Source organism: Sebastes umbrosus, chromosome 5 (assembly GCF_015220745.1).
Source record: "Sebastes umbrosus isolate fSebUmb1 chromosome 5, fSebUmb1.pri, whole genome shotgun sequence".
NCBI classification, from domain to species: domain Eukaryota; kingdom Metazoa; phylum Chordata; class Actinopteri; order Perciformes; family Sebastidae; genus Sebastes; species Sebastes umbrosus.
Window position 1 is genome coordinate 36,656,146 of NC_051273.1, and position 16,214 is coordinate 36,672,359.

Here is a 16,214-nt window from a genome sequence, read left to right on the forward strand (position 1 = left end):
TTAATTTGTGTAATTTGTTTTATTTTATGTTTTATCTATTTAGGATATTTTTATATTTGTATCACATTCCAATTCCAATGTCTAAATATCTTTCAGAATTTAAAGTTATTGCTCTTTTGCTTGCATTATTATTATGCTATCATATAATCATTATTTCAGTGGCATAAAATGGTCTTAAAATGACAATAATATAATTTATCGCAATTATTTCTGGGACAATAAATCATCCAACAAAATGAGTTACCGTGACAGGCCTAACTAGAGACACATGCTCTTGGTTCACAACATACTTTCATGCAGTGAGATCCACATTTTGTAGCGGTCCAGTAAAACTACAATCCTGATCTACTGACACATTTAAACTCAAAATCAATCATGTGGTAAATAGCTGTTTACCATAAAAAGTATTATTCCCAATAAGAACTTTTAAACAGAGCTGGGACAAAGTCAGATTCCTGACTGGACTGGAGGAGCCTCGAGTCCACACCTCTGCCTGATCTTTTAAACTGCACTGACAGTACACAACAGTCTGATTGTATACAGCTTCTTTGTTTGTGCTTAATGGAACAAAGCTACTTCAGCCGGCCCACCCAGGATAATGTGCTCTGCAAATGAAAATGTAGCACTGTGATTAAGAGCCAAATGTTAAGTTAAAATGGCAATGAAAGTTAGCACATAGTAATTATAAATGAGGGTTTTAATTCAGTAAACTCATCATTTACATCCTTAATTAGTTGCCCTTTGGTGAGAGCTGTTGAAGGATGGCAGAGTTATTTATTCACTCTCCACAGCAACATTTTCACATTGAAGAGGGTAACCTTTCAGGCACAGAGCTGATTCCAGCAGCAGTGCTCCCCTCCTTTAACCGACGGAGCATATTGATAAATGAGAAAGTATTGCAATATGAAATGGCATTGATCACTTCTGACAGTAAGTGAAATACATGGAGAGGAAAAGTGACAAAACAGAGAGCTTAGCTGAACTTTTCATCTTGATTTGCATTAAAGAGCAGAACTTTTGCACACCTGTCAGACGACAGGTGACCTCAGGTCGACAACATAGAGCAAACCGGCTCGTGCACACGGTCCTGTTTACTTGCAGTCAGATCATTTTAATTAGAACAACGTTTCGGTACACAGACCTTCATCAGGTTATTTCATCTTGTTTTGCATAAAAGCATACAAATAAATGATAATAGACAAGGTACTGTTAACACTAAGTAATCCAATATCCACACCAGTATGAATACATACTGTACTGACTGTCCACATTCATGAGCGAGTGGCCACATTGCAGGACTAGTAGCCCGGGGCAGCAGCCTCCTGCGAGTCACATACAATCTCTCTGTAGAGTTAAACGGTGTGTTGTTTTGTGCAGCCGTCAACCGACCTTGTATAATGAACAAGAGACCTGAGATGCTTTCCTGCAACAGGCAGGTCGTCTATGTTAAGAGAGCAGGTTAGGTTGGCAATCCAAATGCAAACGCATGCCTGAAAATAACACAGTGAGTAACCTAAGTGACACGAGAGGGTGGAGCTGAGTACAACTGAACGCTGAACAAGACATTTTTAGGCGACCAAAATGTTAAAATTAACGTAAATGAAGTGAAAACACTGTGAAAGGGTTAAAGTTCCAAGACGAAACCACGGACAACTCCCAGACCGGACAACGCCGTGGTAGCGACCTGTCAATCACAAGGTAGTCCCGCCCTAAAGCATCTCCTGCTTTATGGTCTATTTGACTCTAAATGGGACCATAATTTACTAAATGAACATCATGCTGTATTGAAGAAGACTTGAAACTAGAGATTGAGACCATAAACTCATGTTTACAATGTTTACTGAGGTAATAAATCAAGAGAGAAGTAGACTCATTTTCTCATAGACTTCTATACAATCAGACTTCTTTTAGTAACCAGAGGAGTCGCCCCCTGCTGGCTGTTAGAAAGAATGCACGTTAAGGACCTTCCACATTGGCTTCACTTTTCAGACCCGGAGGTTGCCTGGTCCCAATAAAAGTGCAGATTATAGAACGCCCCAGCCAATGTTTGGGCTTCATGATTGATACATTAATTGATTATGAAAATAGCTGATTAATAGAGAGATACGAGAGAGACTTTATCTTCACCCATCTGAATATAGTGTAGTACAGTACATACAGGAAGGATATTGCATTGCTCCTGGTCCCCGGTGCAAGAATGAATGATGCAACATTCAGTGGGAGCGAGGCAACATTCAGACTACATGTTAGGTGCAAGGTACAAAAATAAGACACGAAACAAGGTGCAAACATGTAGTGCAACACACAGGACAACGAAACTTGGCTGTGTTATAAAAGACTCATACGATTTTGACAACTAATCGCTTAGTTCAGTAGTTCTCAAACTTTTAACACCACGTACCACCTCAGAAAATATCTGACTCTCCCAGTACCACCATTATGACCAGGGGTGGGTAATTATTTTTCCTGGGGGGCCACATGAGAAACCCAGATTGTTGCCGGGGGCCAAACAAATTCTGTCAGATGTAACCTCTATTTTATCACTACATTAATTTATAGAAAACATACTGCGCACTTATTTTTCAGCATTTATTATACTGAAAATCCCTCCAAACAGCAGATTATTAAGAAAATGACATTATATGCAGGAGTACATTAAATGAACCGTACAGGACTGACTGTTTTGGGTAGTAATGTTTCCATTAACAAAACTTAACAAAACGGAGAATCCCCCAGCATGCCACAATATAAAAACATGCACTGCAGGTCCAAAAAGCAGGGAGGGTAGCCTACTGGACACAGTACTGTACTGTACTGTACTTTGTTATTATCATCTATAGTGGTTCTTTGCATAAAAACACACAATGCAAATGATTATGATTATTTAAATATTTGCTTTGATTAAAAGAATCTTGGCAAGCTGCTCAGGGCTAGTATTAGGAAGTTAAACAGGTCAGAATTCTCTCTTTAATATATATTTTATATTGATGTGAAAAGATCTCCTTCAAACAACTGGATTTATTCAAGTTTCTCGCCAAAACTCCATTTTACGAGATTACATTTGAACACATCATGATAACGTTGTAATTTACCTTCGCCCGAATTTACCTTCATTTTTCCTGAGTCGACTTTAAACGCCTAATAATAATATCTCAATGGCCCCTCCGTTAACGTTCGTATCTCTGTTTTCTATCCAGTCAGGACTGTGCTGCTAACGGTTGCTAACAGCTAACGCTACTAACTCTCCTCCTGCTGATTTCAACACAGAGTTGTTGTTCACAGTGTCGCTTTATCAGGGAAAAACAGGATGCACCCCCTCAGGTTTAGTAGCGCCACGTCATTCTGCATGGGTAACTGTGGGAAAGCTTCAATATGAGGAATCAATAGTCAGAGATTCCTCTGCGTACCACTAGAGAGAGCACGCGTACCATCAGTGGTACGTGTACCATAGTTTGAGAACCAGTGGCTTAGTTGATTTAATCGACAGATCTGTGAAACTGAGTTTCTCCACAAAGAATCACACAAACGCACCACTTTAAAACTTGTGTTTACCAGAGATGTGCTCACAAGTTTCTTGGAAATAGGTCATTCAGCATGAAACAGTATAAAAAATGACTAATTCACTAAAGAAATCTTAGTCGACTAACAGAGAACGACAGATTAGAAGACTAATCGACTAAAAGGGGGCAGCCCTAAAATATAAATGAGAGTAAAGTATAAGTAGTGTAGCAGCAGTTTGTGGGGTCCCTGAGCATATTCACAGTATGTATACAGGTTATTCATTGACTAATCATTTCAGCACTAACATGGATGTAGAATCTGTGACCAAGTGTTTCTTATCTTGCAGAAGTCTAAGTCCAAAGACAGGTATTGCAAATAGGGTTGGGGTTGTCGTCTAATAATCAGGTTCATCTTGTATTTGAGCCAATACAGTAATAGAACATTGATTCACTATAGTGATATCTGTCTTTCTAAATGTACACAGACACACACAGACACAGAGAGAGAGAGAGAGAGAGAGAGAGACACACACACAACAAGAGAGATGTGATTACCTTTGCCTCCCGTCCCCTGGCCTCCAGGTTTATTGTAGAGGTAGATATCACCGTCAGCCAAGTCGCTGCTCAGATGAAAGTAGTGCTGCAGACAGAATAGGAGAGCAAATCAGCCCCAGGAAGCTCAAACCACACAAGTCAGCATTTATTTCATACATCACAATGAGACTTGTCAAAATGATTTTAGTCTCTGCCACAGTTTTGCAGAGCTGGGAGCCTCCCATATCTCCCATTTATTCATTCTTAATCCAGATCGCGTTAAACAGAGCTGTTTGTAGCGCATACAGTATGTCAAACTGTCATCTATCGGTTCAGGGAAGCACTTTTGATTTGCAATGAGGCAATGACTTATTTTTACAAGTCAACAACTCATTCAAAATAGTTGGAGGAGTTAAAAAAAGTCATATACTTTGGTTACTTTGGTTTTTTATCACCCAGACTTTTTCACTACTGCTAGCAATAGTTTCTAGGATTATGTTTTGAGTTCAAGCTATCACAAATCTTCTTGTGATGATTAGATTGCTGCTGAATGTTCTTTCTTTATTTAACAAAAATCACTGTAGTGGTGCCTAATGCCTAGGTAGGGAAGGTAAACTGGGTAGGTAGGTGGGTTATCCTATATGTGTATATGTTATGGTATTTGTTTGGGGATTGATCAGTTCATGACATGTCAATCCCATGGTGCATGTAGATCGGTGTCCAGGGGGAGCTTTGGCCATTTGACACGATCCCCAGATATGTATGTATCAAATGTATATGTTATATGTTGTATATATTATTTGTCTCAATAAAAAAAAACACTTCAAGCGAGCGTAAAAACTTTTAGTTTTTCACAGTTGAGGAAGTTTTATCAAATGTTGTCATTTCCATACAGCTTTTCTAATGGGATACTTCAAAATGTGCATATACTAAATGGAAACACGACTACTGAGGACATTAGCTCATAGCTTAGCACATAAAACCACAACTTCAGTTTTTCTTTTTCTTAACGGGGGGGGGGGGGGCAACCCGGTCTCCTTAAAAAAAAAAAAAAAAAAGAGCCTGTAGCAGAGTCAGTTATACCGTTTAGTTAATTTAATAATGTTGAGATAAATATAAGAATCATTTATGTTTTAATGAAATATTTTTTGTTAACGTTAATATAATTAAGAACATACACGTACGAATATAGGCTATGTCTAAAAGGATCTGGCTAACATTTCCACAGCGGAAACTTTTTGCTACAGTGAGGTTCGGTCATTATTGCTGTATGAGGAGCGCTCCCCTGACAGCTGGCTGCAATGGAGGTTGATGTTTAAGTTACGTTGGTGTAGCCTACAGTGATGTTCAATGAATACTGACCCCACTGACACACTGACAGCTGTTGTTGCCTGTTGGGCTGCAGTTTGCCATGTTATGATTGGAGCATATTGTTTTATACTAAATGCAGTACTTGTGAGGGTTTCTGGACAATATCTGTCATTGTTTTGTGTTGTTAATAGGGATGCACCGATACCACTTTTTTGGGTACTTACCTATACCGAGTACCGATACGAGCCAAAAGTCCCTCGTTAACAGCCAGCTGGAGGGTGTGAGCGACACACAGCAGGCTGGAGAGTCCCGCATACGAGGCGGTGTGCCACCACCGGCTCTAGGTCGGCTTGGAAAGGCTCGGGGCGACGGTGGCTTGCGACCGCAGCTTTACAGCGCTCCCCGCCCGGACCTCGCCGCACCGTGACGGGGCTCCCTGCTCCCGGTGCGACTGCCGACCGGGGCGGATTGTCCTCAGTGCGCCCCAATCGCGTCGTGCCGCCCAAGTAAAAGGCGCCAGGGGTCTGTGGCGTTGTTGGCAACCCACCCGACCCGTCTTGAAACACAGACCAAGGAGTCTAACGCACGTGCGAGTCAGAGGGTGCAAGCAAAACCCTGCGGTGCAATGAAAGTCAGGGCCGGCACGCGCCGGCTGAGGTGGGATCACGGCCCAGCGGGGTCGGACGCACCACCGGCCCGTCACGCCCGCACCGTCGGGGAGGTGGAGCTTGAGGACCCGAAAGATGGTGACGAGAGGTTAACGTCACGCTGCTGTAAAGTGGTATCGGTGCCGTGGTATCGGAGCCGCTTTGCGAGTACGAGTACATGAGGACAGTATCGGACCCGATACCCGATACTGGTATCGGTGCATCCCTAGTTGTTAATTGATTTCCAATAATAAATACATACATACATTTGCATAAAGCAGCATATTTGTCCACTCCCATGTTGATAAGAGTATTAAATACTTGACAAATCTCCCTTTAAGGTACATTTTGAACAGATGTGTGATTAATTTGCAATTAATTGTGATTAACTATCGACAATCATGAGCTTAATCACAATTAAATATTTGAATTTATTGCCAGACCTATTAATAACATTAAGTTGGTCTTGATTGTACCTTGAAGTGGTGCGCTGTGTTGCTGTCGGTGTACTTGGGTACATGCAGGAAGATGAGGAGGTTCTGCCTGAGGTAGTGAGCCACAGCGGGCAGCCAGGGAAGACAGTACTGGGGGAGGCTGAAGGTCATCACTTCAGTGGCTGGAGATCCTGATGGCTGGATGAACTGACCACACAACATTTTGTGAAGGCTTTTATCCAAAAACATTTTCAGCAGCAAATGTTTCCTAGTTGTCCCGGTGGGAATAAAACTCATTATTCTGGAAGTGTACACAGGTTCATGTTCACACAACTACAGACCAGCCACAAATAACACAAAGATTGTTTTGAAACATTTAAAGTGCTTTTACCCCCCCCCAATTTCCTCTACAAAAATGAGTCAACGAGCAATTTACCTCTACATCAGCTGGTGTCAGCTTGCAGTTCCTGACAAGCATGACGGTGATGATGTCCAAGGTGGTCTCATCCAGGCGCTTGCGCAGCACCTTGACCAGCTCATCTGTGATCTCTGGACCTGAACAAAAAGTGAATAAACATCTCTGTATCACCCTCATGCTGCACATACACAAACGTTCCAGCTAGCGTATTACAAATGTGATGGCATTTTGGTTATTAAATGTCTTAGTATGTTTCAAACAAAGTGCTTGTTGGATCATCTAACAGCATCAGAAACACCCTTCCCCAATGGCACAATCAGAAATATACAATCCACTTTACGGAGCAGCTGGCCAGATGTGCAAAGGTGTGAGATGGTAGATGGTCACATCATGGCAGTTGGTCTGTATTCAATGGTGCAGTTGAAAATTTCAGGAAAAAAGCCAGTAAGTACAGTTAAGTTTTTTCAAACTTCTGCCTTTAGTTTCAAGTGTGATGCTTTTATTATGGCTTATCATAGGAATTCTGACATTCCCCACCATTCAAATGCATTTTGGGCAGATGCTGAAAAAGGTGTTATTCCATCAGGCCAAAGTTGAGTCTGTAGGTCAAGATGAGTCCATACACACAGGCTGGTCAATTTAAAAGTCCAGTGTGTAGGATCTGGCGGTATCTAGTGGTGAGGTGAGGACGCGTAAACGTGAATGGTCCTCTCTAGAGCCATCTGGAGCAGAGCCAGTGTGTAGTGTGTGTGTAGGTGGGAAGTGTGAGTGGTGAAGCAAGAGAGAGAGAGCGGCGGTGATGGGAGCAGGTAACGTTATCGACTCTGACTCCATCAGGAAAAGTTAACAGAGTTTGGTTTGTCCGCTCTGGGCTACTGTAGAAACATGACGGTGCAACATAGCAGACTCCATGTGGAGGACCTGCTCCCTATGTAGATATGAAGGGCTCAATCTAAGGTAACGGAAACACCACCATTCTTATTATCAGGTGACTATACACTGAAGAAAACATATTTAATATTATATTCCATTTCTGCCAATAGATCCCCGTGATTGTTACACACTGGTCCTTTAAGTCAAAAAATAAATTCATGAAAAAACTCAAGGTCCACTCCTTAGTATTGTATAGAGCTTTCAACTGCATCTTATAGCCTTCCTTAGCGGAGTTTTCTCTTTGTTATGGAGACAACTCATTTGTTGTCATGACATGACTCAAATATGACGACGAACCTATGTCCATTTCAACAGAGCAAACTCCAACCAGAGAAAGCTCAGGAAAAAAGTTAGCAAATGGAGCTTCATTTCCTCCTCAAGGTCAAGAGTGATCGTCAATGCTCAATTATGAAACAACTCCTTAAATGTTCTTACCACTGTGCACAATGTAAGGATTACGTATTTGACTTATTAATGCTTCAGAGGGGTTAACATATCAAGTGCTGTGTATTCAACTTCAATTTTTTCTTCTGCTGACAAGAGACCTTGATGGTGTACTTTACAAAAACACACATATTCACATGTCAAGGATGGTGGTGTTACAAAATGAAGACAGCGAGTTCATAGCACAGTGAACGGAGGGAGCAGACGAGGATTTTAATGAGTTGTGCTTTTGAGAAAGTGCTGATGTAATCCTAGCCTGTCTGAAACAGGAAGATATTCCCAGTGCAACAGTGCCATCAAGGCAGCCACAGGAGCAACAGCAGCCTGATCCAGCAAATCTGAACAAAAGGAGGACTCAAACTAGTTTTATTAAAAGGCCCACATATGAAATGTATATCAGGTTGAGGTCAACGGCAGCAAAGCAAAGCAACATAAGCTCATAAATTGTCAGTAATATAACAAAACGTAAAACATTCAACAGCCTATCATACAATTTAACTAAAACTACACACTTTTCAAGACAGCATGAGGGCTTGACTGTAACCAGAGCCTTGAGCCTGGGCAGAGCCCAGATGTTACTGATCCAGGTGTTCATTGGTCGAGCAGCTACTGTACGAGCACATACTGTAGGTTTAGTGCTCGACTGCAGGAGAAGGAATAGCTGTTCCTCACTCAATTTTCTATTCTCCTCATCAACTTCCCTTTTCTTTGCAAACCTCGAGTTCGTCATCTTGCAACTAGCAATATTGTTCATATCAGCATATCAGTGATTTCCAGTGGCAACTTGTTGTCATGGTAATGACCCTTCTTGTGATTGTGACTGGAGTGATCAGTGCACACAGGAACTGACAATGACTATTTACTGTATGGAGAGAGTAGACTATGATGACTGACTGGAAGGACCACGGACCATAACAAGATATTTTCTGAATAATTAGCTGACCTTATTTACTTTGAACCCTTTTTTGTGCTGTCTGGATGCCAAAAGGACGCATTAAATTCACTATCTATGCATCCAGGGGACACACCTTATTTTTTCCTTGATAATGCTACATGGTGAACAACAAATCTGCGTTGAAATCGGCAGGACGAGAGCTACTTCACGTTAGCTGTTAGCAGCATGTGGGCAGCACAGTCCTGTTTGGCTAAATAACGGAGCTAACAGCTAATATAAACAGAGGTTCCATTGAGTTTCATGTGATGTGTTCAAGCTCTATCAGTAAAAATGAGTATTAGATAGAAGGAGGGTAAATTGTAACATTACTGTGATGTTCTTGTAAATTTTCAATTTCCAGTGAAACTCAGTCAAAAATCTGTCGTTTGAAGGAGATGTCTTCACATTAATATAAAAAAGATAATATAGAGAAATTATGACCCGTTTAACTTCCTAACACTAGCTCTAAGTGTTTATTGTTTTGTTTTTGCCGTGGTACCAAATTGGGTATCGAGAATTGTGGAAATGCACTAGTACTGGTACCGACTACTAAATCTCTGGTATTGTGACATCCCCACTGTCTTCATTGTGTTGTTGGTGGCGGCAATGGCAGCGCATAATGTTTTACTTCTTCTGTTTTTATCTTTCTCCATAAAAGCCCTAGACATACAGTGTAAGCTGCATCACTGCTTAAATTCACTCAGAACATTTCGCTAAGAGGCAACTCAACAAAATAGCTAACAATATGTATTTATCACAAAAATGCATGTCTGTATTTAGTATGGATGGTCCATCAGCCGACATTGGTCTTGCACGTTTTAATTGTGTGACAGTAATGTAGTAATTAACGGCACAGATTGACCCGAGTAAGTGCTTTTTAATTTTGCCCATGAGCTCACTATATAATCCTCCACATAGAACTCCCCAGATAGTGAGTAGGGACTAGGGATGTCACGAGAACCGATACTTCGGTACCAACTCGGTACCAAAATTAAAAAAATGTGACGGAACTCGTTTTCTTCGTTACCGAAGGTACCGAACGATGCCTGTAATGGTCATTTGGTACCAGAGCGGAGGTGCTGGAGATGCGATTCTTCCAGATCTAATGGGGGCAGTATACGCTTACAAGTGTTCTCATCTGCCTCGCAATGAAGGAAAAAGAAGAACGCCGTAACAGCACAGAAAAAAAGAACAACACGAGATGTGAAAGATGGCAGCTGCTGCAGCTCCACCTCCGCCTCAACTCGTTGAGAAAACAAATAGCAAGAGTCGGGTATGGAAGTACTATGCGTTCGAGGCGGATTTACAAGGAGTAATAATAGATTCGCAAAAAGCAGTATGCGTTGCAGTAACGGTGTCGTCCTATTTTTCTTTCCAAAGGAGGAAATACTTCCAATTTAGCAAAACAACTCAAAGACATCCAGACAATATAGTTGGTTTTAAATACTTGAGGGCTACATGCCACTGTTCTGTTTTACAATGTTAATAGATGTTTCTTTTTATTTATTATTTAAAGGCTACATTCCTCTGTTTTTTGTAATGTTCAAATGTTTGAATAAAGGAGTGCGTGTTGAATTACATGGGATTTATTGTTTTTTCTGTTTTTTTTACCGTGGTATCGAATTGGTATCGAGAATCGTGTAAATTCACTGGTATTGGTATCGACTACTAGATTTCTGGTATCGTTACATCCCTAGTAGGGAGTAGTGAATGAGTGAATGATTTCGAACACAGCCTATGTATCTGTGAGGTGTTTGTAAAGATTTACCTCTTCAGTCCGAACCTAAGGGGCTTGGAGGGCCACAGACGGTAGGGTAGTCAGACAGTATAAAGAGACGAACTACCACATTGTTGGTTTTTGTCATCATCATCCTTTAAACTCTAAAACATTGATATTGGCAGTGCAGTATTATTTTACATTTATCTCAGTTAATCAAAAGAATAGCACACGTAACTGAAATGACTTGGACAAACTGCATACTTGTATCTAATAGGGATGTCACGAGAACCGATAATTCGGTAACAAGTTGCTGCCAAAATTCTAAAAACGTGACGGTACTCTTTTTCTACAGTACCGAAGGTACCGTACGATGCCTGTAATCAGGGTCCCAAATTAACACCCGCAAAGCACCAAATGCGGGCAGATTTTCTGTTTGGCGAGAAACTCTCTGAATGCTTCTGTCCTCTGCTCTCTGTGTCTGAGTTTGACACACGCACACGCACACGCACACGCACAAACAACAGCACCATGCAACAGTGTGGAGATGTTGTGTTTGTCTCCTTTTTCAGAGATCCTTTATGGATTTCTTCTAGAAGAGGATTCACTTGTGGGGGAAAAAACTGAACTGAAATAAATTTCTATCTTTTGTTGTTTATTGCTAAATCTCTGAAAAGTGGTGTATTTTTATTTTTTTATTGTCATCAAAATATAACATTAGCATTTTAAATAAATATTTAATGGTCCAATGGTCTGTCGCCATGTCAGTGAATTTAAACTAATGCTTCAATCTGAGGATATTTAGAGAGAGAGTGTGTGTGTGCGTGTTCAGCCTCTGCTGTTTTCCTACAGTCATCGAGCTATACCTGAGGAATAAAGTCTCATCATTTTCCTTTTATTTATTTTTTTTTTACCATGGTATCAAATTAGGTAGCGAGAATCGTGGAAATTCACTGGTATTGGTATTGACTATTAGATTTCCGGTATGGTGACATCCCTAGTATGTAATTTGAATCTAATCTGGTACTCACACCCCTCCTTTGCAGGATCTTGCTTTTCACAAACGATGTCTAGAGAAACAGGTGACAAATGCCACGCTCGCCGACAACACAAGTGCAGCAGAGGATGTTAGCAAAACTGTCACCAACTCTCTCTGTTTTCCGCCCCCCCCCTCGTCATCGTGCTGTCAGTGCAGTGGAGCAACATCAGTCCACAGCTTGTTCCACTGAGGAGCACCGAGTGCTGCTTCAGGCCTTCATTTGTGTTGACTGCCATCCAGCTCAAAAATGCTTCATCCAATAACACCACAAGCAACACGATTAGTCGAAGGCATTTAGGGAGTTATTGAGAACTGCTTTGCCATTCATGCATGATCTGCCTCACTCTTCTTTCTCCCTCTTCTACAGTCTTAGAGAGTAATGTTTGTTCACAAATTATCTACAGATAGAGGGAGGCCGTGTAAATACCACTTTGAAATGTCAATTTGTGAGTTAATCACTTGCAGAGCTACGGTAAGTATAGAAGTATTTCATCTTCATAAAGCTGTATTTTATCTATGCTACTGCCAACACCCCAATTTCCCCCTCAGTGATTAATAAACAAGAGATTCTATAGTCGTGCAAGCGGCTGTGAGACTGTAATGCAGATTTTAAAGGAAACCAAATTGCATGATGGATCATCATGGTCCTCCATGTACGGTAAATGAGACGTACTAAGATGCAACTTAGTGTGGGAACAATGAGGAAACAATCAGTGGATATTATGACAAATCTTCAGTACGATTGACAAAACCCAGTTAAGCACAGTAATGAATGCACTTCCCGTTGCAACTACTGTATATCTCATTATCTTTGAAAAGGTTTTTTCCTGCCTGCTGGCTGATCAGCTTTGTGCTTTTAACGTCATTCTTTGCAGACTGAGTGTGTAGACTTTATACAAAACTGTTGGACTCAACTAGCTTCAGTTTGTGACTAAAAGGAGGACCTTCAGGCACGGCTCAAAAATAGAAACATTTCGGATCCACTACTTCTCAGTTTTAGTTACCGCTAAAGCCACTGCGCAATGGCGCGTCATATGACGCGCATCAAGTGCCACAATCTCCAGAGTTATGGCTATCCAGGCAATGTCTTTTGTTTCCCCCATTGTGGGCCGTATAGCTCGGGATATTTCTCGACCTCAACAACTAGCTTCTCCTCATCTACTCATCGACACACACCTGGTATTAACATGCGTTTCCACATGCGTCTTCAGTGGCCACTTGTGATCGGATCTCACTTCTCCGCTCTATATGCAAATAAACACGTAGTAACCACACGGCTAATACAGCAGCCGTTGTGACGTAATATTACATGAATGGCAGTAGTAATATCCTACATATTCGTTAATTGTGTTGTTCTTTGGTGTGTTCTGGCCTTCCCAAGTACAAGATTTTTGCTATGCCGAGGACACTTAACTCTATATGGTTGATGATCTTGATCATCTGAGCCCTCTTTGTAGACTTGAACAATGCATCAATGTGTTTCAATCAGTAAAACACTGAGGCTAACAAACTAAAACTAAAACTAAAATAGGCCTCTTCCTTCTCCTTGCGATACAGAGAAGCTTCTGTATGCTTTTATTATCGCTTAGCCTAACTACTGCAATGTACTGCTTTCAGGTCTCCCCAAAAAGTCCATAGATCAATGACAGTTTGTACAGTATGCTGCTGCCAGAGTTTTAACTGGAACAAGGAAAATAGTCATATTACTACCGATCTAAAGTGACTTTACTGGCTTCCAATTAGCCTTGGGATAGATTTGAAGATCCCTGTGCTAGTCTATAAATCTATTCATGAATTTCCCCTGCAGAAGCAAATGTTTAGGTTAAACTTTAAGTTTTATTTTACTGGGATATTATCTGTGTATTCTGAATTAAGTGCCTGTATTCAGAAAGTGACCTCTCCTTTGGGCTTGCCTTTACATTGATTATCACGGGAACTCATCTTGTTCCACAATTCCGCCTTTTGATTTTTTTTTTATTCATTACAGCAGAAACCCCTTAAACTCAGTCTGCCTTCTGGCCTTGTGAACCAGATGTGTATTAGCTGATGTTAATCCCTTCACCTTTTGGTTCCCACAGACAAATGTGTATAAAATCCCTGCTCTTAGGATGCAAAGCAGAAAGGTGCAGATACCACTCATGTGTGTGTGTCCGTTCTCCATGCTGCCTGAAATGCTCCACCATAATCATAATCTTCTTCTGTAGCTTAAGTAAAGATTCTTTTCTTTCATTTGGAACCTGAGTGAAATTTTCTTCCACACCCCCCCTGATCCACTGACTCTCCTTAAGGCAACGCTGCCTTCTGCAAGAAATCACAAACTGGATTTTTAAAAATCAAACTATTTTAAAGTATGCGGATGACTCAGTGATTGTTAGTCTGCTTCAGGGCAATGAGAACAGCCATGGCCCTAAAACGCCTCATCCACACTGGGAACGTCAGGAGTGCGTGGTGGCTGCGTCGTCGCGTCACGTGGCGGCTGCGTGATTCACGCGTCGGGTGTTCACTCCAGCTGCGTTTCAGCTGCGTTTCAGCTGCGTTTCTGCTGCTGCCAGCCCTTTCTTTCTACATAGAGTTTGCCTTTTAATGGCCATTTAATTTCATTACAAATGTCATTTATATTTATTTTAGACAGAGAAAGGTTAAGAAACATGTGGTAATTTGTAAATAATAGTAATAATTCACAACTTAAACCCCGAACTTTCCTGGAGCTCTCCAAGTCACTACATGTTCTACAACCCAGAATAAAAGCCTCGTGTTTTGGAATTCTGTCCACAGAAAAAACGCTCGAGGGCTTCTATTTTTAAATGAAAGCAGGAAGTGTTGATTTAAAAAGAAGTCTTTACTTTTTTCATCCCGTAACATTTTCTACAGATAGAGACATTGAAACTGTAGTAATGTTGCTGGTATGATGTTAATATACTGTCAATAGATAACTTTCCCTGTCTGTTGTTGCTGTGAACCGCGCCGCTTGCGTCAAAAATAGACGAGACCTAGAATCTCTAGAAAAGACGCAGGAGTGGCAGTGTGGCTGCTCTAACCTGTAAACACGGACGCCGAAATAAAAAACAACAGGTAACGCAGCCGCCACGCGCTGCTGACGTTCCTGGTGTGGATGAGGCTTAATTGATGACTTTGTCAAATGGTGTAAGGAATCATATCTGCAACTTAACATATCAAAAACGTAAGATATGATCACTGATTTTAGAAGACATGCCTGTGAACCTGAAGTCACAACCATTAAGGGTCAAACTGTTGCACATGTGTAATCATATAAATACATCGGGACTATCATTGACGCTACACTGAACTTTGAGGCAAATTGTGAAGCCATATGCAAGAAGGGGCACCAGCGTCTGTTCTGCTTATGGAAGCTGTCCTACTTCCACATCGGAAAAACAACGATGACGTTATTTTATCGTGCTTTTATTGAGTCCGTTTTATCCTTTTCTCTGGTGTCATGGTTTGGTAATATGCCTCTGAAGGACAGAAATAGACTGAGTCAGATTGTTAAATGGTCCAGTCGGATGATTGGTGAGTCATAGCTGAGCCTAGAGTCTCTGTATACCGGGCAGTTACAGCCGATAGCCAGCGAGGACTCTCATCCTCTGTCTGGTGAGTTCCAGCCTCTCCCATCTGGTCGGAGGTTTAGGGTCCCAAGGTGTAGAACACAGCGCTACAGGAACAGTTTTGTTCCAGCTGCAATTGTTCATTTAAATAAGTCCTATAGCAACATTTGCACATATTTATGGAAAGTTTATCCTATTGTCGTTTTATTGTGTCTTTTGTCCTGATATTTCACTGTTTTTTTATGTTGTTCTTGTGGCCTTCTTTTTGCTGGGTCCTGATCTCGGTAAGCCTTTGAGTACTCTTTGTCATGTTTTTGGTGTGTCTACTACGCCACCATTTCACCATGAATCACTTTTGCTAACATCAAAAATAGCAGTCATTATCAGCTCTTCATATTTCCCAGCTCTTACCTGCATTTCCCACTCCATGCACCAGCAGCAGGATGTGTTTGTCTACTTGTCCAACTGGCCGAGAGCCGTCCAGAGAAGACCTGGAGCCCTGAGGAAAGAGATACCAAAGATGTCAACAAATTGGCATCCTCATGTAACCCACAAAGGTGATCATACATTCTAGCCAAGGCATACCAAAATCCTGACCTACTCATGGTTATTCACTCATGAATCATTGCAAATAAGAAGGTAAGCAGGTAAACACTGTAAATGTCTGTATCCATTTTAACCCCCTAGACCCGTGGGCGATCCTGACTGACTTTTATTGTCTTTCAGAAGCTGTAGCA

At 41.3% G+C, this 16,214-nt stretch overlaps 1 protein-coding gene across 7 annotated transcripts in view; it reads right to left on the minus strand.

Moving 5' to 3' along the window:
* szt2 (SZT2 subunit of KICSTOR complex) overlaps window positions 1–16,214 on the minus strand; it is a 138,319-nt gene that overhangs the window by 60,304 nt on the left and 61,801 nt on the right. For all 7 annotated transcript variants that reach the window (XM_037768963.1, XM_037768966.1, XM_037768965.1 and 4 more), the window contains 4 exons: window positions 15,889–15,976; window positions 6,863–6,981; window positions 6,469–6,633; window positions 4,056–4,140 (listed from right to left, as the gene is read on the minus strand). In XM_037768963.1, the coding sequence (XP_037624891.1) occupies window positions 4,056–4,140; window positions 6,469–6,633; window positions 6,863–6,981; window positions 15,889–15,976 (457 nt within the window). The remainder of the gene's footprint in view (window positions 1–4,055; window positions 4,141–6,468; window positions 6,634–6,862; window positions 6,982–15,888; window positions 15,977–16,214) is intronic.